At 36.0% G+C, this 25,960-nt stretch overlaps 2 protein-coding genes across 3 annotated transcripts; one reads left to right on the forward strand and one right to left on the reverse strand.

Annotated features, from left to right (window-relative positions):
• The first annotated feature begins 7,227 nt into the window (after positions 1-7,227).
• Positions 7,228-10,724, forward strand: LOC113357889 (rhodanese-like domain-containing protein 7). The gene is made up of 5 exons (XM_026601378.1): positions 7,228-7,856; positions 9,210-9,461; positions 9,553-9,651; positions 9,757-10,053; positions 10,226-10,724. The coding sequence occupies exons 1-5, from the start codon at positions 7,416-7,418 to the stop codon at positions 10,601-10,603; spliced, it is 1,467 nt and encodes a 488-aa protein (XP_026457163.1). The 5' UTR covers positions 7,228-7,415; the 3' UTR covers positions 10,604-10,724.
• Positions 10,725-11,498: 774 nt separating this feature from the next.
• LOC113357888 (E3 ubiquitin-protein ligase SHPRH-like) lies at positions 11,499-20,492 on the reverse strand. Of its 2 annotated transcripts, none has more exons than XM_026601376.1 (21): positions 19,442-20,492; positions 19,142-19,342; positions 18,966-19,027; positions 18,063-18,555; positions 17,732-17,932; positions 17,228-17,483; positions 16,836-17,076; positions 16,581-16,750; positions 15,875-16,480; positions 15,447-15,613; positions 15,134-15,350; positions 14,834-15,040; positions 14,542-14,658; positions 14,224-14,466; positions 13,914-14,124; positions 13,608-13,810; positions 13,359-13,510; positions 12,984-13,212; positions 12,561-12,872; positions 12,069-12,277; positions 11,499-11,942 (listed from the first exon to the last, which is right to left on the reverse strand). In XM_026601376.1, the coding sequence occupies exons 1-19, from the start codon at positions 20,287-20,289 to the stop codon at positions 12,609-12,611; spliced, it is 5,088 nt and encodes a 1,695-aa protein (XP_026457161.1). In that variant the 5' UTR covers positions 20,290-20,492; the 3' UTR covers positions 11,499-11,942; positions 12,069-12,277; positions 12,561-12,608. The 2 variants fall into 2 exon arrangements, with proteins under 2 accessions (XP_026457161.1, XP_026457162.1); XM_026601377.1 differs by having other exon boundaries at positions 12,069-12,280.
• Positions 20,493-25,960: the final 5,468 nt, after the last annotated feature.

Below are 25,960 nucleotides of genomic sequence, written 5' to 3' on the forward strand. Positions count from 1 at the left end.
CATGCTGATTTGTGGAAGCCATTGAAGAATCTTTGTCAAGAGCTGGGTGAGTTTGTTTTTTTTTTGTTTTTATTTTGAATTAGGGATTTTGTTAGATTGATTATTCCTTTGACTACTGAATTACTTTTTGATCCCGGGTTTTGAATTTTTAGTGTTTACAAACTATAAAAATTGCTCATTTCACCCTTTCAGAACTGATTAGGTTTTCTCTGGAGAAATCAATTTTGGATGTTTTGTGATGAATTGGTTCCACACCAATTGAATAAGATTGAAAAGTCTTGTATTATAATAGTAGTTATTAGTATACGAGTAGTAATGGATAGGTTATGCAAGAAATTATGAGGACGTGTCTTGAACTATACTAAGCCAATTTCAATATGTGTATTAACAGTAATATTGTTAGGAAGACAAGTTTTTCATTCTTCTATCTTATGCATACTTGCAGCAGGAAGAAGGAGGTAGTGCTGGAATTATTTTTTACATCTTTCATTCTAGAAGAACCATACTGGTAATGTTAACGTAGCGAATGTCGTTGTAGTATTGGTAGAACTTGTAGTGGTGAGGAGACTTTTAGGCATGTTTAGGAACTATGGGCTAGTTGGAGTTGTAGAGGAATTCTAGAGGAGAGATTAAACCAAACATCGATCTGTTCACTTTCTTGGTCTTACTGAAAGAGGAGCATGTGTCAATCGAGGGTCATATTACGGTCCTTGTAAGAGTTTCCATATTGACTTGTATATGGTACTTTCAGATGCCATAAAGAGATCCATTTCTCGGTGTTTTCGTTTTTGGAAGTTAAAAGAGGGGTTGAGCATTGCTGAGTAACTTGAATGAATTAGATTTCACAGTGAAGTCCCTAGTGATTGTTAACTTCCAGTGAAGTGTGTCTACGCCTTGAATGGGAGGTTGAGCATTGTTGAGCCTGGAAAACTTTAAAGCTATAAGGCTTCGTCAAGAAAATCAAACCATTATAGCACAACATTATATATATATAGATATGTCGCCACTTTCGTAGGTACTTTTATTAATTTTTAAATAAATATTTTTTTCTTTTTGATCGATAAAATTTTTCAATAGATATCTGATTCACATAAAAACCAAATACATCATAATTATTTTCTAATAAACCCAAATACATCATAATGAAGCAATCAATTGTTAACACTCAAATTTAAATATTAGAGAAGGAAAATTCTTGATAGATAGTAAGTTTCTCCTGAAAGTTATTATTGGGACCTAAACCAACATTAGATTCTTTTACAAGAATATACGCCATTATTCTGGAATTAGAATCAGTTGTAAGAGAACATCTTTTTAAATGGAAACTCTTTATCTTCTTCACTTTTACCATAGTAGCCACCATCTCGACGAATAATCCAATAACATTCATCTAAACAGTGTTTATTATAGTCTTTTGTAAGCATAAAAATCCATTATGTGGTCTTTTTTTCCATTAGGATCATACCAACTTGATTCGCATATAAATCTTGTTGTCTGCGAAATATTAGCATGAAATCTCAAGCTTTGTTTGTAAAATAGATTATGCTCACCAAAATCATCATCACTTGATCTACAGTGAATTTTTAAAGCTATTTTTGGATCTATATCATTTTTAAAGGTGAAGTATTTTTGTTAAAAAGAGAATCAGTACCATCAACTGACTGTGTAAATAATAAGGATGAAATAAAAAAGACTAAAGAAGATGGCAGAAGCAGATCCTAAAACTAGAAATAATAATTTTGACATTATGACTGGAATAAAAGTAAACCTTGAAAATGAAAATTAAGTATATATTGCTAATGGTTATTGCCTGGTGTTTTATAGTCATAACAGGTTTCAAGGTTATGAGTCGTTTTACCTGAGAAAATAAAATATTTTCTCATGACAACTTATAAATATCTTATAGATTTTGATATTTTGTTTCTTATTAAACACAACAGATCTCGCTACTTAAAGTTCATCTTTATACTTAATTTCTTAACTATTCTTCTCCCTTAATCCACCTGATCTTTACTATCTATTTACTTAAATTTATTGGCTTAATGGTCGAAAATAAATGTGTAATCTTAAATTACTTACTTTGATAAATTTATAAATTGTTATTTCTGCTCATTTTTTCCATGACTGCGAAAGAAGGGTACCAATATCGTTAGGGTTGATATCAATCCATATAAAACAAAACAATCATAACTATTGGATTTATATATTGATACCCACTAGAAATATATATTTTTTTTTTGATAAACAATGAGCCTTTTCATTAATGGGATTTCAAGGTTACAATGATTTTAAGATCGAAAATAAGAGAATACAAAGTAATAAGATCATACCTTAAGAGTACAATACCGAGAAATACGACAAGAGAAAGAGAATGATTAACGGAGTAAGATAATTACAAGTATGAATAAGATCCGATTAAATCGGAAGAGGGGTGGTTTTTCTCGGAATTCAATTCCAACCATTTAGTTTGTTTTTCTTCTATGAAAAGAAATGCTCCAAAAGTAGGAGTGATTTTATCAAATCTCTGAAACTAGTGATGAAGCTTCCGTCGTCAAAAAGACCATCTATGGAGATTCCGTCGCCGGATAAGTTGATGCTGAAGATTCCGTCGCCGGAGACAACCAAGATGAAGATTTCGTCGCTTAATAGCATGGAGAGCATCACTATTGATCTTAAAACCCAACTCAATAACCAAGAATCGCCATTAAAGCGAAGATAAACCTCAAAAGAGTAGATAAAACCACCAAAAGGGTGTAGATAAGTAAAAAAACATAATAAAAACTAAAATAAACCACTAACCAACCTAAAAACCAAGGAAAAATAAAGAAATCTTCTCAGATCTAGTCCAAAAATGGATTAGATCTGAGCAGAGAAGGGTTGTTTTTGATGGTTTTGTTGGAGAAGAAAAAGGAGTGAGAGAGAGGAGAGAGAAAAAAAGACGACCACTCGAACCATCACCCTAAAAATATTGGTATCCGCCTTTTGCAGACGTTGAATTTATTCCACTTATTTCAATTTCTTTTATTAACAAAAAAATATTGGTTACTGCTTGGTGTTTTATAGTCATAACAGGGTTCAAGGTTATGAGTCGTTTTACCTGAGAAAATAAAATATTTTCTCATGACAACTTATAAATATCTTATAGATTTTGATATTTTGTTTCTTATTAAACACAACGGATCTCGCAACTTAAAGTTCATCTTTACACTTAATTTCTTAACTATTCTTCTCCCTTAATCCACCTGATCTTTACTATCTATTTACTTAAATTTATTGGCTTAATGGTTGGAAAATAAATGTATAATCTTAAATTACTTACTTTGATAAATTTATCATGATATTTAAGCGTGCTCATAATTAGCATTCAAAGTTGCCAAGATTACACATAACAATCCTTCCTTTTTGAAAACAATTATCACGGAGAATTGGTGTTGCAAGATTTTATGAAAGGTAAAAATAGAAAAGAAAACTCTTCAAGAAAGACAATGTGCGGCCAAGAAAGGTATATGTGCAACAAAGATGAATAGTAATTTCAGTCCCGACTGGATAACACATGTTAGGTTATATTATTTCATTTATCTAGTGTAGTGAACCATGTGGTGTATATATCGACAATAGTTCTCATATGAACTGCAGCGCCAAGAAGATTTTAGCATGAAATAATTTTTCAGATAAATTTCGTTGCGATGAATCCTTTTTCTATGTTCCTTTTGTATAATGTTTTAACATATATTAAGACTTATTGATACATTATTCGATAAGCTGGTGAAGTCGTTTGTTTTAGTTGTTTAGCTTAAGCTTGCTGACAAAGTTGGTATACATACTTCCCAACAAGAGATGGTAATGAACCGAATTCCCTTTAACGGTAACAACATATACGAATTTTCTAAGCAAATCAAAAAATTATAACACAACACAATTCATATTATATACAATATATAATTTTGCCACTTTTAAATGTAATTTTATCAAAAAACAAATTTTTATTTATCGATTAATTTTTCAATAAATATCTGATTCACATGGGAACCAAATACATCATAAATTTTTTTTAGAAAAACCCAAATGCATCGTAATGAACCAACCGAACCTTAACACCAGAAATTTAAGATATTAGAAAACGAAAATGCTAAATTGACAGCGAGTTTCTCCGGAAAATTATTACTGCGAATTAAACCACCATTAGGTTTTTGACGAGGGACCCCGGAAATAGACATGGATATCATTAATTTATCAAATATAAAAATTAATCAATCATAAAGAAGCAGTGGGCGATCAAGTGCATTTATGTTTCTAGTTTACTCTTTACTCCCTCTGTTTGGTATTTTACTTGTCTAATTTGGTCAACTTTTTTAGACAAGAAGATTTTAACATGAAGTAATTTTCCAAATACATTTCGTTGCCATTGCAATAATCTTTTATTTTTATTCCTTTTGTATCATATTGTACCATATACACTAAGACTTATTGATACATTATTCGATAAACTAATAAAGTTATTCATTCTAGTTGTTTGGCTTAAGCTTGTTGTCGAAGTTGGTACGGAGACTTCCTAAGAGGAGATGGTAATGAACATAATTCTCTTTGATGGTAACAACTTATACGGCTTCACCAAGCGAATCAAACCATTATAACACAACACCATATATGTATATATTTTTGTCACTTACGAGTGTAATTTTTATTAAATTTTCAATATTTTTTTTATCTAAATTTTTTTTCCAATAAATATTTGACTCACATAAGAACCAAATATCACGTTGTTTTTTCCTAATAAACAAAAATACATCATAATGAAGAAGTTATATACCTGAAATTTAATTATTAGAAAACGAAAATACTAGATTCATAGTGAGTTTGTCCGGAAAATTATTACTGGCACCTAAACCATCACTAGATTATTTTATTTACAGGATAAAGAATATAACATACATCGATTTGACAAATAATATAAAAATTAATCGATTATAAAGAAGCTATACGGTGTTGGTGTTCAAGTGTATTTGTGTTCTAGTTCAATAATATAAATTTACTGCATTGCATTTCTAGTTCAATAAATTTATTTTTTGTTCCCTTTGTTCCAGGAACATTGACACTTTCACTTATCTGGTTTGGTTTTCTATTGTACACAGAAGTGATAAATAAAAAAAATATATCACTTTTATTAAAACCGAAGTAATAATATTATTGTTATTTGGGACATTTTATTAAATACCCCTGTTTTGAAATGTACACTTCAAAAATATTCCCGTTTTTTTCAAATTTTCTAAAGTACCCTTTTTTATTCAAAAAGGAAATTATAGGGTTGCACAAACCCGACCCTACCCTTACCCGACCCTACCCGCTGATGGCACAGGCCGACTATGACTCGCATCTTTAAAAACCCGCCATCAGCGGGTCGACTATGACTCCCACCCGTTTTCACCCGACCGTGCCCGCTCACCCGCCTAAAACTACACTAACCCTTAGATTATCTCCAACCAATAATCCTAGTCGTCCAATTCTCATATATAACTGAGAAATCTAACCTAGGTAACCCTAATCTCTTATTTTCTTTTCTCAGTTTCTATTATCTTCTTCATTCTACTTCAGTCTTCTTTACTTACGTTATTCTTTGATGCATATGGAGACGGTGTTCATTCATGGCTTCGGTCTCTTCTTATCTCTTGACCAATTGAAGTAGATTTCTTCTCCAAGCTTTGACCAACAATATAAGTAACTGATGGTGATGTCAGATTCAATGCTTTGGGTGTTCTAATGGCTGAAAGAATTACAAAAGGAGATATAGTTATCTATCAATATACTATGGGTTTTGTTGGCAGTGGAGATGACAACTTCAAGTATTGATACATCTAGAAGATAATCATGGCAAAGTGAAATTGCACGTGTCTTCATCAAAAAAATTAGCTCTGAAGGTAGAATCGCGACAATGATTTGCTCTTCAGTTTTTAGATCTATAAGTTTTAAGACAGATTTTTGAAAAAATCTTCCATAGAAGTTAAACTTTGGTCTCCAATATAAATTCAACTTTTCTTATAAAATCTGGATCCAAAATCATTTGATTGTTCACCAACTTAATTTGCTTCTTGCAGGTATCTTTGATTATAGTATTCACCAAACATGCATTGTTAATGGCGAAAGGAGAAATCAATCAGCTTCGTTGAGCGAAGTTTCGCAGCTGAGAAGCAATGTGTTAAAGATTTTGATGTTATTACTTTTTTGGACTTCTGTATAAAGATTTTTTTTGTTGTTTTTTCGTTGTGCAAAGGAAACTAAGCTTGTCTGTCTGTAATAATGGAGTCTCTTTTTGATAAGACGGGTATACCCGCCACCCACCCGACCAACCAGCCGTAATTTTGGGTCGGGTGAAAACCGACCTGTTGTGATCTTGGGTTGGGTGTGGGTGATAACTTCAGTTACCCGCCATCAGCGGGTAGGGTGAGGCCAAACCCGACCTACCCGACCCAATGTGCAGCTCTAGCAAATTCCATCCAGTTAAGTGCTAGGTGGCAGTTATCTTTCCATTAAAAGTCATATTTACCCCTAAAATAACATCTCCTTGGTAGAGAGGATAAATGATTCGACGATCCTGAAAGAGGGTGTAACGATCCTGAACTAGGCTCGACGAACCTGAAAGTGGCGTAACGACCCTGAACCGGACTCGACTTACCGAAAAAAATATTGTAGAAGATTGATTCTCCGCCAACCAAAAACCCCAAGACACTTGGGAATAATGAACCCTTTCAGGGAATTATGAAACGAATCTGAAAATGATGACACGATCCTGAATCGAGCTCGACGAATTGGAAAAATGATGTAGAAGGTAAACGTACTAACAAGTAAAGGGTAAACAAAGTAAACTGGTGTTGACTAACTAGGATGGAAAACTAAACAGTTGGGGCAGTTTAGAAAATTTGTAAAAAACGAGGTCAATAAAATGAGGGTACTTTATAAATTCTCTCTTTTTATTTTTATTTTTTGATAAGGAAAAAATCCACTTTCCAGGTTCCGTTGCCTAAGAACATCTCCAAGAAAAGGTGCAAAGATTTTTTATTTAAGTCATTTTATTTATGGGGTCTTTACATAGAATAAATATAGGACCTCATAATTAAAAACATCTCCAACAATTAGAATTTCAACATTTATAATTAAAAGAAAATTAGTTAAAAACATGACGTGGAGGTATAACGGGAGGTGTAGATAACATTTTCTTCAACACCTTGTATTTAGCAATTGGTCCCTCTTATTGGAGATGGATTTATGCCGAACCGGGTCTAAAATCAGAGTCACTAAAAATAAACAAATCTACCCGTGATGATCCAATTTTGGAAGGAAAAAACGGTGGGCGTTCTCTATTTCCGGTTCCCAATATCTTCATCATCTTCTACCTGAAGCGTGAGAGGGGGAAAGAGTAGATGCTAACAACGTTATCATCTCCATTGCAGCAGCTCCTCCTCCTCCAATTCAAGTTCCCGACATCTTCCTCTCCAATACTGCTACTCAGGAGGAGGATGTTATCTTCATCTTCAACAACAAGCCCTAGTCCCAAATTTTCATCTTCAATGAAAATCAATTGTGAGACTTCTTCTACTCAACCTCACAACTCTAATCATCTTCCAATCTTCTCCACCTCTAATTCCAACCCTAATGGCATCTCTCACCACCAACAGCAGCAGCTTACCTCTCTCTCTAAACCCTTTGTTACTAATGGCGTTTCGAATCGGACTGTTCCGGTTATTACCTCATCTGAAGCTCCTCCTGTCTCTCCTCTTGTAGTTGTTTCTTTTTATAAGTTTGCTGATTTTCCTGACCATGCTGATTTGCGGAAGCCATTGAAGAATCTCTGTCAAGAGCTGGTGAGTCTTCCTTATTTATTTATTTTTTTTCTTTTTGAAATTAGGGGTTTTCTTAAATTGATTATTCCTTTCACTACTGAGTTAATTTTGATCCTGGATTTTGAATTTTTAGTGTTAGATTTATCATTTCACCCTTTTAGAACTGATTAGGTTTTCTCTGAAGAAATCAATTGTGATGAATTGGTTCTACACCAATTGAAGAAGATTGAAAAGTCTTGTATTAGAATAGTAGTTATCAGTATACGATAGTAATCGATATGTTATACAAGAAGTTAGGAGGATGTATCTTGAACTATACTAAGCCAATTTCTAGCGACTTCATTTACTTTGTGACATTTTGTGTACTTCGAATTGAGTAGTCTCTGGAAGACCAAATTTGAATGTTCGGTGATATATGCATTTTACACCAATTGAAGAAGATTGGAAAGTCTATTACTAGAATAGACCATATCAAGTGGCTTTATGTGGTTCAGTATACTTCCTTATCAAGTGGCTATATAACCCCTTACTTCGTGCACAACCACTTGTATAGTTCACTATACTTCGTGCAGAACCCTTACTTGGCTTTATGTGGTTCATGCCTTACTTCGTACTCAACCACATATCAAGTGGCTTTATGTGGTTCACTGTACTTACTATGTGCACAACCACTTTTGTATAGTTCATTATACCTCCTAACTTCGTGTACAAAGCCACTTGACATAGTGCTTGCGAACCTGTTTACTTATAGACACTGCTATATAGCAAAAGAGATCAACAGGTATTTACAATTTTGAAATAAACTAGCCTTTGTCCGCAACCTTCGTAAATAATTTTTGACTGCCTTTACAACATATTTGCATTCTTCGTCAAGGTGGATGTGACTAAGTTGTTAACACGGTGCCCATGTGATTGGTTGTAATTCTGCCTGCTTGCTATCCTTAGTTACTGTTTGCAGTGCTTCAGTGGAGCATCAGAACGAAAAGGCTATATAACCCCCAACCCCTTCCTCCACTCCCTTCCACCACTACGTGTCATGATGTGGGTATTGGCCAAAGCCAATAATAGTGGGACCCCTTGCTTTTCCATGGGGATCAAAGTTGATGAAGTCAAGGGCCTGGATGGTGCCACCTAATGGTGGAAGGGAGTGGTGTTAGGGGTTGGTGGAAGTGTAGCAGCTTCGGCATCAGAATATACGTGTCTGCATGCTGTGAGCAGCCCAATGTCTGTATAGTAGCATTGGTAGGAAAAGTAATTTTATGACTGCATTCTTTTAGGTTTTTTATAGTGTTTTACATTACTTCATCTACTTTGTGACAGTTTGTGTGTGCTTATACCTTGTCATTTGTCCCTCACCAAGCTGATCTTGTTCAGCGTGTTTCAGGTGGTATCATTCTTGCACCTGAAGGAATCAATGGGAGCATTTGTGGGATAAGAGAATCGGTGGAAACAGTTCTCGGTTTCATACAATCTGATGACCGGTTGAAAGGCCTTAGACAGATTGAATCCCCAGTGAGTCCTGAGGAAGAAGCCATCCATCATGGACACACTAGCAGTTCCCCTCTTGGTGCAGGGGAAGATGCACCTTTTCGATGGGATCACGTGCGAGTCAAGGTGAAGAAAGAGGTACCGACATACAACCCGTTCACCCCTTCTTCCTTTTTCGTAATACTTTTATTGGGTTGACATCTTACCATCTGGCGTATTTGTTTGGCAGATAGTTTCTCTTGGAATGCCATCTGTGTCACCCATCGAAAGAGTTGGAAAGTACGTGGACCCAAAAGAATGGAATGAATTGATTAGTGACCCAGAAACTGTGAGTTATTGCTATTAAAATCTAGTCATATAATCCATTTGTCGAACATTTTCCCTAATAACCTTATATATGTGGTTCAAATTTGCTGCCACTTGACCCCTGCAGATAGTAATTGATGTTCGAAATTCGTACGAGACCAGGATTGGGAAGTTTAAAGGAGCTGTAGATCCATGTACAACAGCCTTCCGGAAATTCCCATCATGGGTGGATGATAATTTGTTACCAGCTGGCTCTAATGGCGGGCAGCAGCAGACGGAGGCTGATGGGTCAGATGAAAGTGGAATAGAACAATCCAATGACCAGGAAAGAAAAGTTCCACCACCACGGGTCGCAATGTACTGCACTGGCGGGATTCGATGCGAGAAAGCTTCCAGTTTTCTCATGAGCAAAGGCATTGAAGAGGTGGGTATCCAACTGAGCTCTTCCATTTCCTTATGATTAGTACTATTGAACTTTTATAAGTTAAATGAAAGACACTCAATCAATCGCCCCTATTTTTTGTCTTGTTCACTTGAATTTGCGAATTGTACCCGGTATTCACGTAAAATTGAGTATATTTTTATTTGGCTGGAAGGTTTACCATTTAAAAGGTGGGATACTGAAATATCTAGAGGAAATTCCGGAAACAGAAAGCCTCTGGGAAGGAGAATGTTTTGTGTTTGACAAAAGAGTTTCGGTTGACCATGGATTAGCTCAAGGAACTTTCAAGTTGTGTTACGGATGTAAGCAGCCTGTGAGTGACGCCGACATGGAAGCTCCAGAGTGGGAATATGGAGTTTCATGCCCATACTGTTTCTCCTCGAAATCTGAAGAAGAGAAAGATAGGGCAAGAGCTAGGCAGAGGCAATTTGAAGCATGGGGTGTAATTGGTGGTCCTGATAAGGGTCACCGACCTGTAAAAGCCGATGGTGACAGTACCGGCGATAACCATCAACATCCACAGTCATTTTGATATCATCTTCTACAGTAGTTTAGGTCCTTTCCATTGAGGTGTTGTTGTCTTTAACTAAAGCCATTGATGCTTGAAATTTTGTAAAACTTTTATTTTATTAGATGGATTATAATTATCACAATCTTCTGAAAGTATTAAAAACTGATTAAAAAAAAACAAATACTAAATTTAATCATTATCCATGTTTGAGAGCCTGGAAAACTTTGGAGCACTTGTCAAAGAGTTGAGCCCTTCTGTTGTAATCAGTCGCCTCTCGTCCTCCACCATCTTCACTATCATCAAAGTCATTCCCGATTTGTAGCGCTTGTTCTTCCAATAATTCCAGTCTTTTTATAAAGTTACTGTCAGTCTCCATTTCCTCTTCATCTTCTTCAGATAGATAAAATTTCTGGTTCTTCCTGGGTTCGATGATGGTGGCCGTAGCACTTGCCTGATCGCACTTGGATGACAAGGTTCTTGCAGTGGCGGACATTTTGGGCCATCTGGTGCTGAAGATCGGTCTCATTGTTGCAGCCTTGCAAGGTGATGGAACCAAAGAGATTGGATATGTGCGCGGGACAGCAGCAGCAGCAGCTATTTCCATATTTGTATTTCCAAATCAAAAACTTTCGGAGAAAAAAACTTAAAACTCGAGGATTTTTGTATTTCTGAAGCAGTCTCCTAGAACGGCCTGTCCCAATATATATATATAGCACTATATTGAAGTACGTGTCATGGAAAGTGATGACTATCCCCAGGAAGAGGCACGCGCTTCAATGTCGTAAACAACAAGTGGGCTATCACGATAAGCTTTCTTTCTTAATATACTGTTAAAATAATATTCTGTCGACAGTGGTTTAGATAAAACACCAGAAAGTCTGTGCCCTATTTTAGACCAACATTTAATGGAGCAATCTGTACAAAAAGCTTAACTGTTGTTTTTGGTTAATTGATGATGAATGAATGAAATTGTGGCCACAAATAGCCAAGAGTACTCCAGAATCCAGATTACAGAGCCTTTTATTCAAAATCTACAGTGGTAAAAAGGAGTATTAGCAGTTTAGAACCACAGGGAAATGCAACCTAATATTGGTGGTCAGTAAAGTTCATCTTCCTGGTGAGTGACAAGTCGTCGGTCTGCTTTTGTGACTCACCATATGTCCGACTCGCAATGAGAGTAGTTGCAGTCAGCAAGGATAGATAAAAGCATCATCCCACTGTTTACCAGCGAATCCCAAACATTGCAGGTGTGGGGGAAATGTTTTGAGCTCTGGACCTCAAGGGTAACGGTTTTCCAAGTTTTCAACTTCAGAGCCCTAACTCTCAACCTAGATGATGAAACGTGATAACTGCACTGAATCTGTATGATAAACAACACAATCAAAACATAAACATGACAAAAAGTAACAGAAAACAAAACTGGTTTGCTAACCCCTAAACGGCTAAATCCACAAAATCCAAACAAACACTGGAAAACAATGTTTACCTTGAAAGAGCAACGAAGCGAAAAGCTCAATTGTGAAAGCCTTCTTTATCTTCTAAGGAAATGGGAAATCACGAAAGGCCTTATGACAGGGATATATGGTGAAAGGGGCAGTTACAGCGGGCATCAAGTTCGGTACCTCATAGCACGTCTTACTCTTATCTTGGTGGTTCCCCAGTTAAGTTTCCCAAATAGTACTCCTGCTCCTGCGCCTGCTACAAAAGCAGAAGATAGGGTTTATGGAAAATAGTGCCAGAAACACGCATAAGAAAAAGTAATCCACTAGCAATTAAGAATTTTAAGTCCTCGAATCACATGTATCAAGGCAAGTACTACTTTGAATAACAGAAACAGGATGCTGGACAGAATCCGAGATTCAAAATCATAGGAATGACATGGACATACGTTTACAGAAAAGACGCATATGCATTAGGAGACACAGGGCATCTTACTGTCGGTTAGAAAACGTAGGATATATATAATCATTGAACTTACACTCCAGTCTGCAGATGATTTCTGAACCTGAGAGATGATGCTTTGGGTTCACAAAGATGATGTCAAACTCTCCTTCAATCTCCTCTCCGCAGCTAAAGCAGCAGCAACAGCAGGAGGCAAGTGTTTTAGACTTCCTGTCTCAACATTCTTATCTTCTAATTGCATAGAAGGTGTTGCTGAAGAAAACAGGGACTCCACATCTTTAAGCGTCAGAACTGACTGATCTTGTTTCTTAGTGCTCCCACTTATAACTGAAGTAGTTGACCGGCCTCGATTTAGTTTATATATGCTTTCTTCAACAGTATCTTTCACCTACAAGAGGAAATGAAAATTTTATTACAGATAATGATATATATTTGTTAAAAATATCTTACAAATAGCGACGCATACTAGGGGTACTTAAATATGCTTTCTTCAACGTACTATAAAACGATGAACAAGAGTTGTTTTGTCTTGTCCAATTCGATGCACTCTGTTGATTGCTTGTGCTTCTGTTGCAGGATTCAGAAGTGGCTCTATAAGAATGACGTGTTGTGCTTCCAAGAGATTAAGACCATTAGCTCCATGTTGGAATAGAAGCAGCAGCACTTGAATGAACTTTCCTTCTGGTTCTCTTTCTCCCTTGAACTTTGCAAGTGCGACATGTGATTTCCTGCAATACCAGAACAGTAATTATTCACCATCCGTAAAATGATCTTCCAGGAAGAATATAATCAATGATAAACAACTCAGAAACAGAAACAGAGAAAGGATGTATGAATAAGAAACTAAGAACCAGTTCCTGGTAGATCCTGTTACCTGCCCCCTTTCATCCGAATATGACTGATGTTGTTAGCAGAGAATGCATGTTCCAACACATCAAGAACGTCATTCCAACTTGAGAAGACGAGAACTTTTGCTTTCGGGTCTGTAGACTTTATCCAGAGGATTCTCTTTGTCACAGCTTCAATCTTCATTATATAGACAGACAGACGGACATCACAGAAGTTCAAGACACCACATAGCATAATAGAAGAAAAACGCTGAGCTAGAGCTAGCATGACAGACCTTTGTTCCGTATGAACCTTGAACACTAATAGAAGCTTCGACCATTTCATGACCTTGAGACACACTTGATAGACCAGAATTACAAGCTTTGCTCTGGCTATCATCAGCAAGGGCGATATTCCCAAGATCTGTATGTTTTCGACAAGTTGGGCACATAATCCATTTATTTCGAGACTTTGATCTCTCTGACATTGCAACCAAACCTGCAAAGCAGTATCCAAAGAAATATGCACCGAGACAAAGTTCAGTCGATTAATCTATGATAGATCAAAAAAATGTAAAAGTTCAGAACCCTGAAAGACTTACATCTACAGCAGGTAACATGCCCACACTGGAAAACCATTTTCTCATGCTGAAGTTTGTCTTGACAAACTGGGCAAGCCTCATCTTCAGCTTTATTTACAAACCCGTTTTGTTCTCCAGTGCAGGGAGAAGCAGCCGATGAGTTATCAGTGTCTACGTTCGTGGGTGAATTAGGTTTATCTAGTTGAACTTTTTGCTTAGAAAGAATTAATCCCTGAAATAATTTTTCATAAAACGAGTTGTTGTCAGAGTGTACCGGAATTTCATAATATGAAAAAACTAATGAAGTCGGACAGGTTCATATTGGTTGTACCTTTAAATAACGAAGTTGCCCTTTTATAGAGGATACCAAGGACAAGGAAACAAATTTCTCATTAGAGAATTCAACATTAGCTGCGACTAGTTCTGCTGAACTTAAAGCATCAAGAGAAGTGTCATTTTCATCCTCCCTTAGACGCAACCGTGAAGTTGCCATCTTAATCTCATCATGAGCACGCAAAACTTGAGACTGAGCTGTGGCCAAGAACCTTGCTTGGGTGAACTCCTTCCGCATACCCTATATAAAAAATACACAAATACATAAACTGGATCCCTTTGGAAATAATAAAATAGAGAACGGTTATACAATTACCTCAAACAGAAGTAGATGTTTGTTAGCCGCTGACAAAATTTTTTTTCCTATCAGACATTTAGTATAGCTTTTTATAACCCCAAGCACAATCTCTAATTCAGAAGGAGATCTTGACACCTGCCCACATATTCACATCAGCACCATCAGATACTATGAGCCAAAATGGCTACTGCATTGAACTCGGGTCAATCGTCCACTAAGTAGATACGAACTAACCTTGAGGTAACAAATTGTACAGAAAAAACACCATTATAACTAAAAGAAAAGCAAACAAAGGAAGGAATTTACTAACCACTACTTTCGCCCTCACATCCCTCTGCTTCTTATCCTCTTTATTACCATCAAGGGATGAGGATGAGCCATCCTTAGGGCGTGATAATCCCCAATAGAAGCGATTCAATTCAGATTTCTTCTTTTGCAAGTCCACTGCCTCCTCAGCAGATGCAATCATCCCTCCATCACCTCCTTTTGTAAGGCGGAAAAGTCTTGCCTCATATGCCTGCGAAAGGCAAGGTGCAGAAATAGACAAAATAAGAAACTCACCCTTACTTGCAAGATAAATATAAGTTCAGGAAATGGGTGAATTATTTACCTGAAATAACTCGTCCAATTCACAAAGTACACATAGAGGACCATCCTTATTATCTTGACAATTTCGACAGTATCTCACACGTGCAATATCCTCATCCCTGGGTTTCTCCATTGTCTGATCAATCTCCAAAACCCTTCCAAGTAAATCTTGTCTAGAGGCTTCTAACGAATCCAGACCCATTTGGATTACGTACTTCAGGCCAGTTGTACTTTGAAACCTGGATCGCACCAGCCATAACAAATCCAAACACATATTAATGGCGTATCGGGCTAACAGAACATCATGTGAAACATATTCTTGAAACTAAAGTTACCTCGAAGCAATTCCAGGCGACTTGGAACTACTTAATGTCCCAGAAATAGCATCACCAATTCTTCTGATCAACTCATTTGAGGAGTTCTCTTTCTGCTCTACAAGCTGAAGAGCTTCCAGCCACCAGTTTGTAGGCTGCTTTTGTTGCTCTCCGAACACGCTGGATACCTTTTAGAGACATAAAATTATTACTGACATCAAATATACATTTTCGAAAAGAAGAGTTGTTATATATTCCACATTCAAACAAATTAACATAAAATGGTGTTTGTTAGGTTGGTTATATTCTTAGTCATATTTATCTGTATCTTCCCAAAGAATGTTTTGTACGATTGGATCCTTTTATTCTGTTCGTGGGCCCTATTAAACAGAAGGTGCAAATCCTTTTATATGGAGAAAGATGGTGTACAATACATAATAGAGACCTACCTGCATATGTGCATTTCGGAACTCTTGCTGAGCCAAAGAAAGCTTGGAGTTGAACATAGACAAGTACTTCAATTTAGTAGTTTCACATTCTCTCAAACAACCTTCAGCGAAGGATCTAGATGACATTTGCTGCAGGACATCATGATCGGTACCTTTGTTCCCTTGGAGACCTGTGTGTTCCAGCTCAGAAGCAACATGTGATTCCTCTTGCTGCATATTCTGACTAGTTAAATATGAAGAGCTATTATCCTCACTTATCTTTTGTCTCTTCATAGGGTGTTGATCAAACTCACCAACTTCACACAGTTTAGAGTCTCTCTTTTCAGGGTTACCAGAGAGTTGTCCTCCCATTGAGCAGTGCTCTTGTGAGTAGCCTGAAGTGACTGGGAGTATCTCAGCCAGATTATGATGAATGTGAAGATTCAACAAAGGGTCCAAGCGAAAATCATCAGAGTACTCTTCAGCTAATGCTAATGCTTCTCTATACATTGATACTGCTCGAGATGGGTCTTGCTCAAGCACAGCTATGCCGGCCAATCCATTCAAAGAAACAATTAGTTTTCTCAGAGCTTCCTCTCCCTCAGTCTTGGTTTTTCCCACAAGAACCTGCATAATGGGTCCTTTAGATACCAAAACAGGGGGCGAATCGAAGTATCAACTGGTAAACGTAAATAACTGGGAAACAGAGTTCTTAAGTGTAACATACCTCTAGTATCTCCTGCATTGTCATAGGAGAATGTTGAATAGAACGCAACCCAGAGCTCCCAACTTGAGGATGACAACAGGCTTGACGAAGCTTCAATAAAGAGTGCAGCAGTTTCGAAGCCTCATAATGGGTGAGTAAATGATCGGCTGAGCGCTCAATTGATTCACAATCTGAAAAGGGACAATCGATAGCACAAGTCTTTTAAAAGACATTCTTCCATTGGTACTTAAAAGAAGCATGTAGGTTATTAATTACCATGTATTTCGCTTTGACGGGCTTTGTCTTTAAAGCTTCGAATAAGTTCACGAGCGTAATTAACACAAGTCTCATGTTGCCTCTGGTAAAAATGTGCTTCAATCGCTGAGAAAGTGAGCCATGCCACTGAATCTTTTTGTGGGGGAAGCTGTAATTCATCTGCTACATCTGCTTTTGATGAACGCCACATGATTTGCTTAAAGAACTTGTGTGCTAGTTGTATCGCACCAGTATCCTTCCTCTGAGAAAAGAAGAAATGCAGGTCAGGGAGTAGAAATGAAACATGGATAGTTGTTCCCAGAACAAATTTCAACATAGCAAGATGGGTAGTCCCGAATCAAGATTTAAGACTGGAGCATTTGTTCTAACAGAAAAGAAAAAGGTGTATGTACCTCATACGGGTCTCTTATAACTTTAATCCACCACTTGTGAGTGTCATATGGAGTAGCCTTAAGGAATCTCAAAAGTACATACAAGTCATCAAGGCGACGCTGTATAGGAGTACCAGTAATACACCAATGATACCTCGCATGCAGCCGTAATGCCATTTCCGTAGCATAACCTACATTACTCTCTACCATTTGTGCCTCATCCAAGCAAATCCTCCACCAAAATATTCTTGTGAGGAGTGTGGGTACAACCGGATACCTGCAAAAAGATTGATTACTCCAACGAAAACAAATAAAACAAGAAAGTTGTAACTCTAAAGAAATAAATAGTTACTCCTCTTAAATGCTCACTCGTAACTCGTGAGATCTGTTCTAAGTTCTAACAACATGCCATATGATCGACAACATCGATTTTTAGAAGGAAAATTTATAAAGAGAACAAAGTAAATGTAAATATCAAAAGAGAAGCCAATATCTTGATAACATGGAAGGAAACTTGTGATGTACCTTTTCTTGAATCTCATTAAGCGACGATCACCTTCATGCCTATCACCATCATGCGATAGATCTCCTTTCAGAACATCGTATGTTGTCAAGACAATATCAGCATTGATAAGTTCGCATATATCCATTGTAGAAGTAGCTGAAAGTGAAGCATTCCTCACACCTTCATATATACAAATTTTGAGGGAACCTGGTTCTATATGACTAAAGCAAAGAACGTAAATATATGTGAGGTTCATTGCAAGTTTTTTCGCATCCATTTTAAGCAATTCAAAGCCATGCAGAATTTACAGTTCCTCCCAAATGTGAACAATAATTTTAAGACAAAACATACCGAATGATTTCTGCATTCCACTGTTGTAAAATTGAAGCTGGACACACAACAAGAGTTGCCCCAGTATTAACTGGAGAACTAGAGGCTTGAATCAGTTCCAAGCACAATTGGCAAGTAAAATTCCCATCATCTTCGACTATTTTGGTTGAGCTGCTTTCATTATTCTTCACAGATGGAACCTGCTGATGGCCTGTACCCTCTGCAGCTTCATTAGAATCCGAAGGACTTCTTACTGGTGAGTAACCAACACAATCTGCATGCTGCCAAGCATCGCAAATATCACATTGTACCCATAATCCTTTATATTTATAGCTTTCATTCACAGCCCCACATATGCACTCGACACGTTCTCTTTTTAATCTCTTTAGGTTACTAATCTGATGTCTGTTAACTTGCATTTGATTGTCAAAAGTTACGTCGCCATCAGATGTTGGCCTGCGATGAGCAAAGATGCAAGCGAGCAGTTCGACAGTTTTTCCCAGGTCCATCTCATCTGAGGTTGCCAAACATGAAGAAGCATGGTTAACAATTAAAAACATGTCAGAGGGAACAAAAATTACTAACAGCGAAGGATGGAAATTCAGCAGCACGAATATGAAGGTAATTCCAACTCATGCATTGATAAATGTCACCCCATGTGACTAAGCCGAAGTACCAAATACACACAAAAGTCAAATGTGAGGCATCACAAGAAGCATGGGCTAAAATCCTAATCAACAAATTTCACATATTTCTTAATCATCTCTTGAAAAATCAAAACCTTTGTAATGTGTTCATTTAGTGTGCTGCTTAATATCTATTTAATGTCGGTAAACTCAAGAGTCATGAAATTCCCATCTTTCAAAACTCATAAACAACTGTCAGTTGTAACTGTAAAGAGTAAACTGAACAGATAAGCCTTACCAGCAAGAATCCCGCCAGAAACGTATGACAACGATGATTCTGGATGCAATGAAATATTTCCACTGAAAATAACAAAGTGGAGTCGGAAAGCAGAAGAAAAGCAAAACATGTTTGTATGGCGGCATATACTCAACATTTTCAAATTTTCAACTGAAAAATTAGAAAAAAGAGAATACCTGAACGGATTATAAAACATTTTTGATTCTGTATCGAGGAAACAAACAGTTACACTGAGCGGCCTAAAAAATTGATTTTGACAATTCAAATTCTCTGAAGTTCCTTTCTCTCTTTGAACCATCCAATTAGTTGCACGACGTTGGTAAGGCCTCAACGTAGGACGCAAGTCAGGGAGTTCATCATCTAGCATTGGCTCTCCCCTATGACGAGGACACAATAGTAGTATTATTCAAATAAGATAACTAATGGCTAATTCGTATCACAAATCTACAAAATGTAAAACCTTAAATATAACTCACTTGGATGGTTTGATTGAATCATAGAACTCTGCAACATTGAAGCCAGTAGTACTATCTCTTGGATCACATCTACTACTCCCTTCTACCGTCTCGTCCATACAAGCATCAATCTCCATATTCTCAGTTTCCTCAATACCAGCATAAATAGCTCCACAAGTGGCAACTTCAGGTCTTAACCAAGACATAACACTCATCATACTCTTTTTCCACGGCTTCCTAGAAGTCTCCAAAAGCGATGCACACAAATCAAATGCACTCTTCAATATCTCCACTCTCAAAGTAACAGATACAAATTCCTCCTCCTCGGAAATTCGAACCTCTTTAACCGGTCTCACCGCCAACATTTTCTGACTAATCAAATGAACAAGACTAGAAATACCTTCATCTGAACCATCAAAAATTCCCGAGAAAACAACCACTTTATCACCCTCATCCATCTCCTTATCCACCACTAAGAACTCCAAAAAGATATCATGAGCTGATATAACCAGCATATGACCAAACCGAAAACGATTCACAAATTCCTCTTGTAAATTACATAACCTAAATCTAAGAGAATACTCCTTATCTTTTTCAAAATCAAATAATCTTTCATCTCTAGACTTGTAATTAAAATCTTTCAAAACAATTTCAGCAATGTCAAGATGATTTTCATTAATTGAACATAATGTCTGATCAATATCCACTAATAAGAAAGGTTTAACTTGTGGTCCTATGTTCTTATTAGAGTCTGCATCTAGGGCTTTATCTGAATTTAGACTACCAGTAGTACCATTAGCTGTTGTTAGTGATGATGATGATATTTTCCCACCACTTGACCTATGTGGTCTGGCTTTCTTCCTACCCATTAATCAATCAATCACTCTCCTTACACAAAGAATTCCTAACTTTTTACACAAAGAATTCAAAATTATATCGATAAATAGATTGAATGAAGAAGAAATTCAAGAACCTGGCAATTTAAGTACTCCAATTGAAGATGGTGATGAGAATTAGGGTTTTATTTCTCGCGCGCTTTCTTTTTCAGGCGTCTCCGCCCTGGCTACTTAAATAGAATTGCCAGCTCCGTGGTGGTTATACGAGGAAGAGTGGGATTTTTGGGGACTTGCTCGTTTTTAATTTTGGGAACCAGATCGCGGGCCCGCGCGTGCAAAGGTGAAAATTTTGACCGCTAAAACCGTAAAAGAGGGCAAAGAAGAAGAAAAACAAGAAAGTCAAATTCCGGTGACATTTAAGGATGTAACCCAAGCCCATCAGAATTAATAAAAAAGAAATTCCAGTGACATTGATAATGTAGAAATTTTATCAAAATAGGACTCTAAAAAAAATTAGCAAAATTAATCCATTGTTTTTGGGATTTAAATTGAATGGTTATTAGTTTTGTTGGAACAGAAATAAAAAAATGATTTGTAAGGGAAATTTTGTCAAGCGCTCTATTTTTTTATCAAATGTGACGAACCAGAAAATTACGTCTGCGTTTCTAGTCGCGTAGATCGAAACTCCCTGATACGCCACTCGTGATAATAATTGGGTCTTAAACTCTGTTAAATTGATTAGTCCATGGAAAAGGGGGGTTTTAGTGGTTAGTAAATGGCTCATGTTTGTTTGTTTTTTTTCTTTAAGAGTAGATCTCAGTCGTTTGGATTTGACCAAAATCACATGCCTCGGCTGGATTCGATTCAAATGACTCAAAAATAAGCGTGGTAGTGTTTTGGCCCCATGAATCTGAACATTTTCCCAAATGGCTCTGAATCAGGGATAAGGAATGAGTCAGGTCGCGAGTCAGATCTCATTCAAAAAAAAAAGTCCTGATATGACTGAGTCAGATCCAGACGTCGAATCAGCAAAAAACAAACACCTTGTAATTGTGCCTTTTATATTTGTATTAATCTTAAACTAATGAAACTACTAACACCTTATATATTTATTAACCTAGTCTTAATCCCAAATCAAAACAGCAGTTTCTCCATATTCAGAACTTCGTATCTTCTTTTTTTCCTCTTTTTTTTGCGTAGAAAAGTCCATTGTCGTCAATTAATTGTCGATTCTAAAATGATCCTCGACTAATATTTTTTATAAATTTATCGTACTAAACATATTGCTAGGGATAGGACACTGAATCGGCAACTGAGAGCACTTGAAATTCCATATTAATAATAATAACAGAGCCATATGTTTTACATCTAAAGCATCTTTTTGTGGGTTCTATGTTCTGAAGTCTTCCTCACAATTAGTGCAAGAAATAATGTTAATTGGATGGTCCAAATCCATTTCCCAAATGTGAATAGAAACTGCATCTGGTCTCCATTGTTGCAGCTCAATCGTTTGAACTAAAAACTGATTTGTGAATCGTCATATCCAGAAATATGAGCTAGTTTAAGAGCATATGTTCTTCAACAAAAAAAAAATAATAAAAGGAAAAGGATTCAGTTTGGGATAATTAGGAAACTTCCCCAAAATTGAATACCCCGTCGGAAAAATGCCCCGCATTTTCAAACTTATGGAAAAATTCCCCACCGTTGCTATTCCCGTCCAACCTTAGTTAACAATACGTCTACATTCACCGAAAGCAGCTCACCGAGTTGTGCACCGAGTGAAATAGAAGATGGGACCCATGATGCCCATTTCTGATCCAAATGTTTAAAGTTCTTAATCTCTTCCATCCATTCCTCTCTCAGCACAAATCGCGGTGCACATCTTCGGTGTGTCTATCACGACTGTTTAGTTAAATGGTCAAACTGAGGACACATGTGGATTACATGTGCGCATAAAAAACGTGTCTCCATAATCAACAGAAGAAAATATACCATCTATCTATCGTGTTTCAAATCTCCATGTTTATGAATAATTATGATTTTAATTAACAAAAAATACCAAATGAAGAGTCGTCTTCTTTGTCTGGTTTTATAGCAAAAACCACAAATCCTATAACCCCTAAAAATCAAATCTCATCGATTGAACAAAATTTATATTAAACATTCAAAACCAGTAATAAAAATTAATACATCCACTACAACCTATTTAAAACCCTAATCACATGTTTCGAAGTATTCTTAAACCCAAAATTGCACGTTCCAAATAAACAATATTAAACTACACATATGCACAAAACAATGGAAAATGAGACTGGGTTTGATTTTCCTTTCGTCTTCCTTCAACTGTGATGGAGAAAACCCTTAAATTTGATGAAGCATAGTATTGATTTATCCCTCTACTTCAACTGCATACGATGGAAAACATAACCTTGATTCAACTGCATGTGAGCACTGTTCAAATTAAATAAACAGAAAATCCTAGCTATCTCTAGTTTTTCGCCATAAAACAGATCACTCCTCTACTTTCTTTTATTGATTCTTACTTTTCATTAATAAATTTCTCTATGTTTTTAATGGAGAAGGAGATACAATATTGAGGAGAGAAGAAAAACATGGTTTTCACTCTCATCAAACGATACACATACAGACTAGTCAACATGGTAGATTGACTTAACCATCTTTGGACGGAAATAATGACGGTGGGGCATTTTCCCATAAAAAAAATTCACGGGGAATTTTTCCAACGGGGCATTTTCCCATAAAAAAATATGCATCAGAATCTTCATAAGAAACTTTATTGTTATTGCATTGCGTTTGATATTTGGTGTTATTCGAGTACAATACCTTAAACACCGTCAAAATATTTTGACTAACCAACTGAACAAGACTAATCCTTTCATCTGAACCATCAAAATTCCCCTCAAACACAACCACTTTATCACCCTCATCCATATCCTTATCCACTAAGAACTCCAAAAAGATATCATGAGCAGACATAACTGCGACATGCCCGAACCGTAAACGATACGCAAATTCCTCTTGCAAATTAAACCTAAACCTAAGAGAAATCTCCTTATATTTTTCAAAATCAAATAATCTTTCATCTCTAGATTTATAACTAAAATCTTTCAAAATAATTTCAGCAATGTCAAGATGCTCGTTGTGGTTAGTATAACATAATAATGTCTGGTCAATATCTAATAATAATAAAGGTCTAACTTGTGGTTCTAATGAGTCCGCATCTAGAGTTTTATTTGAATTAGTAGTACCATTAGTTGTTGTTAGTGATGATGATGATATCTTCCCACCACCTGACCTATGTGGTCTGGCTTGTTTCTTTCTACCCATCAATTAATCAATCAATTAAACTCTTTTAATTTACACAAAAGAATTCATAACTTTTTACACATAATTCAAAATTGTATCAATTAATACATTGGATGAAGAAAAAAATTCAAGAATCTGATAATTTAAGTAATCCAATAGAATATGATGATGAGAATTAGGGTTTCGTTGATTTCTCGCGCGCTTTTTCAGTCTTCTTCTCTGAGTTATCAGCCCGCGCCTCGCGGTGGTTATATGTGGAAGAAGAACGATCTTTTTGGGAATAATGGTTTATTAGGCATCTAGCATAGAGGATAAGGGGTGTCTTAATACGACGTCGCTTACATCATGATTCTTTTTTCGTGAATCTCATTCGCCTCAGTAGGTTTGTCTACTTTTGTATCAGATTTGACCCATTCGACTCAAAAATATGCAAATCGGTGGGTTGGTCCTATGGATCAGGGTTTTGTTTCATAACTCAAACGGTCTGAGTCAGGTAACGAATCAGATGTGACTCAAACTAAAAAACGAGCGAGCTGACATCTGACTAATATCAAATCAAGGGTCGACTTAGATCCATAACGTGAGTCGGATACAAACAAACACGGTGTAGTTACTCTTTAACTCCGTGACGGTGTGAAAAACCATATAAAAATTGTAATATTCCTAAATTACTCCAAAGAGGGAAATGGTGAGTTCTGATTGAATGTCATGGGATCCATCAAAATAAATCAGGTGTAGGAGCGGTTTTTGTGTGTGTGTTGTGTGTGTTTATAAAGTGATTGAGAGTTTTTTCTGTAAAAGATTAAGTCGTCTTTACTAAATCCAAATTAATAACATGGATGACTGAATTAGTAAAAACCGAAAAAGATAAATAATTTTTTGTATTGGGTTGAAAATGTAGGTTGTGTTTGATAACATGGATGGGAATTTCACGGAAAGTGTATTCCAAGGAATCAGTATCCAATATGGGAGGTAAGGAAATACTTTTTATGGAATCCCATGGGGCAAAGTTAAAAACGTATTTTAGACCATGTTTTTTTTTACAATCCTTAATAACTACACATGGACATTTCTTAGTATTTGAATAATACTTCGTTTTGCGTTACAATTAGGAATATTAATGGATAAGCATATATTTGGTTCCTTCTAGGTCCGTATCAAAAACTTAGGATACTCTTTGAAGTTCCAGATATGGATATGATATCTTATCAGATGCGAATACGACTACGAAAAAAGTACAATCCTATACGATTTTTAATTTTCTGATTAGCATAACTATGTACACAAAACTACTATTCTGAGTTAAATTTACCTAATTTTTGAAGGAATAACAAACTTATCAAAAGACATTGGTGCTTCAATTGTGGAATCACGAGAAGAATTGATTAAATAAACATAATCAAATTAATTTTTTTTATTTTCTTTATATGTTGTTTCCGGATAATTATCCGGATGTATTTCTTTTCTAAAACAAAAGGAAATAAAATATATTAATTAGAGTAGCAAACTATATATTGTTCATGTCAAGTTGCAGTAGAGTATCTACTATCTACCCAACTTGGCCATTCCAGAAACCAAATAAAAGTACCATTTTGTGTTCTAGCAAACTTTTCCATAAAATCTGCCAACTGATTAGCATCTCTATGCACATAGTTACATTTCCAAGATTGAAAACAACTTAAAACGTCTAAAGCATCATTTATTATGTTTAAATATGTCCATTTAACAGAATATAAGCTTTTATTCATATCACTGATCATATTTCTGCAATCCCTTTCCAAATGCACTTGATTCCATCATTTTTCTTTAGCGCACTCTATTTATATAGTAATAACTTATACTAATATAGTAATGTAATTGAGTCATCCAATACAGAAATGGATTTATGGATTTATACTAACTATTTTGATAGTTGTTAAGGATTTAAAAGTCAATTTTTTCTATATATTTGCGGATGTAGTCACTTTCAATTTTTTGAAGAAAAATTTTACATACAAGAAGGTTATCGTGTGAGTACTGTTCTTTGTAGATGAATTTTCTTTTACTCTATAAAGTCCCCTTTTTGCATATAAATATTTGTCAGTAATATGTTTTTTTAGTATATGCGTTAAATATTTGTTTGTAATATGTTTTTTAGAGTTAAAAAAATCATGAAAAAACTCGATAATATATTCATATCTTCTTATTATATTTACTATATACATTGATACAAACTTAAAATAAATTGTCTCATCTATTAAAAACACAATTTATAATATGAAAAAGCTTGTGGTTTTTAGGATCAACAGACTGATACCATTTTGAAATACAGATAATTGATAGACACATTTTTGTGTCTACGTTGTCCTTAATTTCACGTATTGTTGGTACTCGATTT

Source organism: Papaver somniferum, chromosome 3, assembly GCF_003573695.1.
Source record: "Papaver somniferum cultivar HN1 chromosome 3, ASM357369v1, whole genome shotgun sequence".
In the NCBI taxonomy this organism is placed as follows: domain Eukaryota; kingdom Viridiplantae; phylum Streptophyta; class Magnoliopsida; order Ranunculales; family Papaveraceae; genus Papaver; species Papaver somniferum.